The sequence below is a fragment of the Amblyomma maculatum genome, chromosome 5 (genome assembly GCF_055883805.1).
Source record: "Amblyomma maculatum isolate TAMU_Amacu chromosome 5, ASM5588380v1, whole genome shotgun sequence".
Classification (NCBI taxonomy): Eukaryota; Metazoa; Arthropoda; class Arachnida; order Ixodida; family Ixodidae; genus Amblyomma; species Amblyomma maculatum.
The window spans coordinates 28,793,565-28,801,391 of record NC_139348.1 but is presented as its reverse complement, the minus strand read 5'-3'; the positions used below and the strand labels follow the sequence as shown (position 1 = coordinate 28,801,391).

Genomic DNA, 7,827 nt, shown 5'->3' with positions numbered 1-7,827 from the left:
AATAACATACTGCTGCCCTTGCACTAGTTTCTCAAGCTTGTCATACAGCTTGCTCTCACGCAGTATACCTGAAATAGGATGTTTATCAAAAGAAGCCATTGAGTGCCGCTGAAGAAGACTGTGCATGCAAGCAATGGGCAACTAGTGCATTTATAGTATTTACAGTTCTATTCTGCCATAAATCTGTGTAAATATAAGCTATAAACCTAGCATTCATGCATAGTGCTACGCGATGACGACGACGAAGTGTGTCCTCTTGCCTCGCGGAAGGGACAAGGTGAAGAAGAAGAAGTGGGACTGGTTCCGTGTTGCTGCTCGCTGCTGTGCCAGTTCTAACTGTGCTGTAAATATACTGTAAATACATGGAGTTTCCACGTAACATCTTGGTGGAGGTGCGGCCGTTGATCCCGGCGTTAGCCTCCGCACGACGGAACTCCGCAGCGGCTGCCTGCTTTCCTGCCCAAAGATGCCTCAAGATACCATCCCCACACCAACGGCGGCTTTGCATCTCACCCACCCGCGCGATCCTGGCAGTTTCACTGGTACCGGCACTACGGACGTGGACGAATGGATACGCAAGCACGAACGTGTGAGCACCTATAATCGCTGGGACCCGACCCTCATGCTAGCGAATGTTGTTTTTTACCTCGAGGGCACTGCGCTCGCCTGGTACGAGACTCATGAAGATCAGCTTACCAGTTGGGATACTTGCAATGAGGAGCTCCGCGAACTCTTTGGAAAGCCCCTTGGTCGAGAGCTTACAGCACAGCGAACCCTCGAGACCCGTCTCCAGACAGCTACTGAGTCATACGTGGCCTACATTCAGGACGTCCTCACCCTTTGCCACAAAGTAGATCACAACATGTCGGAGTCCGCCAAAGTTGGTCATATCATGAAGGGCATCGCAGACGATGCATTCAACCTACTTGTGTACAAAGATTGCAACACAGTTGATGCCGTCATCAGAGAATGCCGCCGTTTTAAAGACGTCAAAAGTCGTAGCATAGCCCACTCATTTGCCCGCCTTCCAAATACTGCTCCGACTTCTTCGTGTCAAGATTTGCCGTCCCAACACCAGCCAACTTCGACCGAAAATGTCCCCCGTATCGTCCGCCGCGACCTTGAAGCCATAGCTCCCGCTACCTTGCCGCCCCATTTGGCCGACGGCCAGCACCCGGACATTCCCCTAATTCAGGCCGTTGTCCGCCAAGAGCTCGCCACCCTGGGACTCAACTCCGTTGCTCCCGTCAACCCGCCCACTGTCGCCGACGTTCGCTCACTTCATCCCGGTCGACCTCCTTATAACACCGACGTTCCCACAGTTTATCCTGGCAGACTTGCTTATAACTCTGATGTTCGCAACCTTTATTCTGTCCGACCCGCCTATGTTGCCCAGCGTCGACGCAATCCTGACGAATGGCGCACATCTGATAACCGACCTATTTGTTTTCCTTGCTCCTGCGTCGGCCATATCGCCCGTTATTGCAGATATCGTTGGTTCCAGCCACAAAGATCCCGCCTGCCACCCTCCTCTATCTACGATGACCACCCTCGTCTATTCCCCCCTCGTCACGACCCTTCAAGCACAGCCGCTGATACCGAGTCTTGGCGCCTCAACCGATCCCCCTACCCCCCCCCCCCCCCCTTCCCCGCCATCAGTCCCGTTCGCCCCACCGCTGTCGCTTTTCATCTCCCAGTCCATATGGCCGCTTTCCGACGGAAAACTAGGCGCTGCAGCGTCGAGAGGTGATGCTGCAGTAGGGACCACGATCTCAAATCCTCGTCTACCTCTTCGTGCACGCCGTAATTTGCTCACCGTGCTCGTGGATGGCACAGCCGTTCAAGCCCTCATTGATACTGGTGCGCAAGTTTCTGTAATGAGCCCAGAACTCCGTTCTCGCTTGCGGAAAGTGCTGACCCCTGCCCCTATACAGCTTGTGCTTGTTGCAGATGGAGCAACTTCAAAGGTTATAGGGAACCCAACCTCAAGTTTGGCTGCGCGACTGCAGCGCGCGCTCCTCCGCAAGCGTCAAAATTTTGAAGCATTGGTTGGGCGCGGCGCTGATGCGGCGTTTGACCAAACGTGTTTCGGCGGCTTCGTGTGCTGCTCGCGTCGCCCGCGTTACCTCTCTTTGTGAGTGCTCGCGCCGGCCCGCCGCCGTGGCTTCGTAGGCATGCAAACAGGTGTCACAGCTGAGTTTAAAACATGGTTGGAGTGGTTCCGCGACGCTCGAAATGTGGGGAAGTGTATTGTTGTGTTGCTGGCGGTCGCAACAGCTCACCTGTAGACTTTCGTGCCTTTGCGGCTTCTGCACGCGGAAGCAGCTCGCGTTGTTGAAAGCTGTTTGCTCCCGCGCGCGCCCTGACCGCAGTCTACTCGCTTTGCGCGCGCTTGGATTTTCGTGCTGAAAGAAAGCTATCTTGCGCGCGCGCGCGCACTCCTGCTTCTGCTTTTCAAACTCGCGCTTGGACGAAGTCGTGTTTGAAGCGAGTGTGCAGCAATGTACACGCTTCGAAGGGGTTTTGAGAAAATAGATGACAGTGGTGGCTATTTTCGCAGCGCAAACGTCAAAAAGGGAGAGCTGTTAGCCAGCCATGTGCATTCTGTTGAGCAGAATAGAAGACAACGCTGTTATCGTGAATGCTAAGTGTGTGTCGCAGGTCAGCGACCACGTCGTGTACGACGTGGGATTTGAGGCAAGCATTTCATTTTTATTATACCCATTTCATTAAAGCCCAGATGCTGTCTAAAGAGGGCTTCGGATTTTTGCCGTTGGGTTTGCCCCATTGTTGTGCCTGGCTTGTGCAGGACTCATCTTCATGGGAGTTTATGAAACAGCACACAGCAGCAACATGCTTGCAGCGCCCCTGAATTCCTACCTTGCTGGTACACTTAGCACGGGAAATCGCAAGCTAGCACTTTTCAGGTCATGTCCATGCTAGCTGCAAAGAAAAATGTCACATAACAGAGATTGGCCGTTTGGTTAATTTCGAACCCACGACATAAGGAGCAAAACTAACAAAAGAGAACAAGGATATGCTGCCTCGCAACTCATGCTCAGACGCAGATTGTTCTTCTTTAGAAAGCAGATACTGAAGCTCCAAGGCAGGATATATAAAATGACCTGTAAGCAAGGATACAATTGAGTGAAAATGTTCGTTTAGTTTTGTAGTGTTTAACGTACACCTCAGCGCGACAAGGTTACGAGGGGCGCTGTATTGGAAACCTGTAAAAATGTCACCCCCCTCCTCTCTTCTGTGGTTAATTAACGGGAACGTATATTTCTAAAGACCTCCTTGTAGTTCGTCTCCAGCGAGCGACGGCCGGGATCAAACCCGCGTCGCCATGACCAGCAGTACCTAACGCGTGAGCCACCGCGGCGGGGCGAGTGATTGAATAAAGCAGTTATATACCATTATAGTTATACACAGGATAGTTAGAAAGGATACCGGTAAGCTGTCTAAGGAGACGAAAGATTTGATTAAGAAACGCCAGAGTATGAAAGCTTCCAAACTAATAGATCGAGTAGAATTGGCCGAGATAAAGCTAACCAATAAGCGCAAGGTGGCCGATATAAGGAAGTATAACATGGAGAAAATTGAGCATGCTGTAAAGAACGGGGGAAGCCTTAATGCGGTAAAGAAGAAATTGGGCATAGGCAAACACCAGATGTATGCGATAAGGGACAAGGTGGGCAACGTCATCACGAATGTGGACAAGATAGTCAAAGTAGCCGAAGAGTGCTATACAGATCTCTGCAGTAGCCAATGTAGTCAGGACCGTAATGAGATTGGCGGTAAGGAAAAACAGTCAGACTTCCACCAGTGACGAAGGAAGAAGTCAAGAAAGCATTAGAAACCATGAAAAGGGGGATATCAGCTGGAGAAGATCAGATAACTACATATTTGTTGAAGGACGGGGGGGATATCGTGCAAGAAAAACTGGCCACCCTGTATACGCAGTGCCTGGTGTCATCGACAGTACCGGAACCATGGGAGAATGCAAACATTATCCTCATTCACAAGAAAGGGGACTCTAAGGACCTTAAAAATTACAGACCAATCAGCTTACTGTCTGTTACGTATAAGGTATTTACTAAGGTAATCGCTAATAGAATCTGGACAACATTAGACTGCAATCAAGCAAAGGATCAAGCAGGGTTTCGGAAACGGTACTCTACTATCGATCATATCCATACCATCAATCAGGTCATAGAAAAATGCTCGGAATATAACCAGCCCTTATACATAGCATTCATTGATTACGAAAAAGCATTTGACTCAGTTGAAACCTCGGCGGTGATGCAGGCATTGCGAAATCAGGGGGTAGGCGAGCCATACGTGAAAGTGCTGGAAGATATATATAGCGGCTGCACAGCAACAATAGTTCTGCATAAAGAAAGTAACAAAATTCCCATAAAGAGAGGTGTTAGGCAAGGAGACACAATCTCCCCAGTACTATTCACAGCTTGTTTAGAGGAAGTATTCAGAGACTTGGAATGGGAGCAGTTAGGGATAAGGGTAGATGGAGAATACCTCAGTAATCTGCGATTTGCTGATGACATTGCCTTGCTAAGCAACTCGGGGGATGAACTGCAAATAATGATTGATGACCTAGACAGGAAAAGTAGAAAGCTAGGCTTGAAAATCAATATGCAGAAGACTAAGGTAATGTTCAACAGCCTCGGGAAAGAACAGCAGTTTACATTAGGTAGCGAAATACTGGAAGTAGTAGGCGAATATGTCTACTTAGGACAGGTAGTAACCGCAGACCCGGACCACGAAAAGGAAATAACAAGAAGAATACGATTGGGATGGAGCGCATTTGGCAAGCACTCGCAGATTATGACTAGCAGCTTACCGGTATCGCTCAAGAGGAAAGTATACAACAGTTGCATCGTACCTGTACTCACATATGGCGCTGAAACGTGGAGGCTAACCAAGAGAGTTCTACTTAAGTTGAGGACAACTCAGAGGGCTATGGAACGAAAAATGGTAGGGGTAACATTAAGAGATAGGAAGCGTGCAGAGTGGGTCAGAGAAATAACTCAACTTACCGACATTCTAGTAGAAATCAAGAAGAAGAAATGGACATGGGCAGGACATGTAGTGCGAAGAGAGGATAACCGATGGTCGCTGAGGTAACAAACTGGATTCCAAGGGAGGGAAAGCGTAGCAGGGGGCGGCAGAAAGTTAGGTGGGCGGATGAGATTAAGAAGTTCGCAGGGGTCAAGTGGATGCAGCTAGCACAGAACCGGGTTAAGTGGAGAAATATGGGAGAGGCCTTCGCCCTGCAGTGGGTATAATCAGGCTGATGATGATGATGATACCATTATAACAGCTATAGGAAAAATGAAGTAATAACCACGCAGCGAAAATGTGTTTTTCTAGATATTGTCTATAACTGTCTCATTTACTTTGTGGAATTGAAATTGTACTCGATCAAGTGCGGGACCAGTTATTAGGAGGTGAATTGGATTCACGAAAATTAAAGCTCGAAAATATTTCATTTGCAGCAGAAGAGTTGATGTTTCTTTGTATACATGTGAATGCACATATTCTATTCAGGTGGAAGCTACGTATAAAATGTTCTGATTATGCAATTGCAAGTCAATCGGCATCATAAATTAACATATCGGCATGTACGGAAAAGCGCACCTAAGATGCGAACGAACCCACGCATCTGTTTTAAGTTCATAGGCACCAACTAGATTACATCTGCAAGCTCTTCCGAAATTAAAGCAAACAGCGCATCGAATGGTTGCATGCGCCTTACAATCTGGGCCTTAATGAAATGGGTATAATAAAAATTAAATACTTGCTTCAAATCCCACGTCGTACGCGATGTGGTCGCTGACCTACGACACACGCTTAGTCGTCACAATAACAGCTTATCTTCTATAATCTGCTCAACAGAATGCACATGGCTGACTAACAGCCCTCCCTTTTTGACATTTGTGCTGAGAAAATAGCCACCGCTGTCGGCTATTTTCTTAAACCACATCGAAGCGTGTACATTGCTGCACACTCGCTTCAATCACTACTTCGTCCAAGCGCGAGTTTGAAAATTAGAAGCAGAAGAGCGCGCGCAAGACAGCTTTCTTTCAGTAGGGAAATGCAAGAGCGCGCAAAGCAAGTAGACTGCGGTCAGGACTGGGTGAGGGCGCGCGCGCGCGCAAGCAGCTTTCAACAGCGCGAGCGCGCGCAAAGCGAGTTGCTTCCGCGTGCAGAAGCTGCAAAGACACGAGTCTACAGGCAAGCTATTCACTCTGCCCGTCCAATTACATGGCGTTGGCCGGATAAGGCGCTGTTCACTGGCGCCCACAGCGCCGCCCTGCGATGCTTGGGTCCCCTATTGGCTTTTGTACCGCCCGCGTAACGATTTCTGGCCGCCATACTACCGTCCTCTTCAGAGTTCTGCAGCATTGTCTTCACGACATCATTCTTGGCCTCGAATTTATTTCTGACCATGCAGCCATCATAGACTGCTACCAGCGTCGTTGAACTTGACCTGCCCTCTATTTTTGACCCACCCTCTCGTGTTCTGCACCGCCTTTGCAGTGTCGACTTTGTCCGCCTGCCACCTGAAGCCGCAACTTATATTACGTTTTGTTCTGTACCCCTACCCTTGATGCTCCCTTAACCCGGCGCACTGCCCTTGCTCATACAGTCGTCACAGTGACCGCGAACCAAACATGCCTCCCTGTTCTGAACTTTGCGTCGCAAATCCAGCCACTCCCGCAAGGCATCTCGCTCGCCACTTTGTGTCCTGTAAATGACTGTAATCTCTCTGCTGTGACTACCGGTTTACCGCCCTCCTCTGACTGCTCTTTATCTGAAGAATCCAATCTCCAAGACTACTCCAAGATGATCGCTCCCGACCTTTCTCCTCCACAAGCTCATGCACTCTGTCGTCTGCTGGCATCTTACAGAGACATTTTTGATTTTGATCAGCGCCCATTGTCTCGAACTGCTCTTGTGCAACATCGCATATACCCCGGCGACACTGCTCCTATTCATCGCCGTCCTTATCGCGTATCCGGTGCTGAACACCAGGTAACACAAAAGGAGGTTGACAAAATGCTCGCTCAAGACATCATCGAACCCTCCACGACCCCTTGGGCGTCCCCAGTCGTTCTGGTCAAAAAGAAAGACGGCAGCTGGCGCTTTTGCGTCGATTATCGTCATCTCAACAGTATCACTAAAAAGGATGTGTACCATCTCCCCAGAATTGATGATGCCCTAGATTGCCTCCATGGAGCTAAATACTTTTCTTCAATCGATTTACGGTCCGGGTATTGGCAGATCGCTGTTTACGAGCAGGACCGTGAAAAAACAGCCTTTGCCACACCAGACGGCTTGTACCACTTTAAAGTCGTGCCGTTTAGTCTCTGCAATGCACCTGCGACCTTTGAACGAATGATGGACTCCCTTCTTCGCGGATTTAAATGGACAACCTGCCTGTGCTACCTCGACGACGTCGCCGTTTTCTCGTCGACCTTCGCACCTTGAACGCCTTTTCAATATACTCAATGTATTCCGTACAGCCGGCCTTAAGCTCAATTCATCAAAATGCCAGTTTGGTCGCAGCCAACGCACCATTCTTGGACACATGTTTGACGCCTCTGGAGTACGACCTGATCCGGCTAAAATTCAAGGCGTCAAAGACTTTCCGCGTCCCTAGTCTTCGAAGGATGTGCGCAACTTTGTCGGTCTCTGCTCTTACTTCCGCCGCTTTATCAAAGATTTTGCCCGTATCGCTCATCCCCTCCCCCACCTACTTAAGAAAGACACCGCTTTCACGTGGGGCCCTGATCAGCAAGTTGC

General features: G+C 49.3%; 1 protein-coding gene across 1 annotated transcript; it reads left to right on the top strand.

Moving 5' to 3' along the window:
• The first annotated feature begins 466 nt into the window (after window positions 1–466).
• On the top strand, window positions 467–1,974 carry LOC146187918 (uncharacterized). The gene is made up of 2 exons (XM_084604952.1): window positions 467–1,270; window positions 1,951–1,974. Exons 1-2 carry the CDS (start codon window positions 467–469, stop codon window positions 1,972–1,974), a joined length of 828 nt encoding a protein of 275 aa, XP_084461078.1.
• The last annotated feature ends 5,853 nt before the right edge of the window (window positions 1,975–7,827 follow it).

What these genes read in the sequence shown, in the direction of transcription:
- LOC146187918 (XM_084604952.1), top strand. Translation starts at nt 467, where the DNA reads ATGCCTCAAGATACCATCCCCACACCAACGGCGGCTTTGCATCTCACC. An exon ending in ACCCGCCCACTGTCGCCGAC is followed by an intron (nt 1,271 to 1,950) that starts GTTCGCTCACTT and finishes TGCTTGTTGCAG; the next exon opens with ATGGAGCAACTTCAAAGGTT.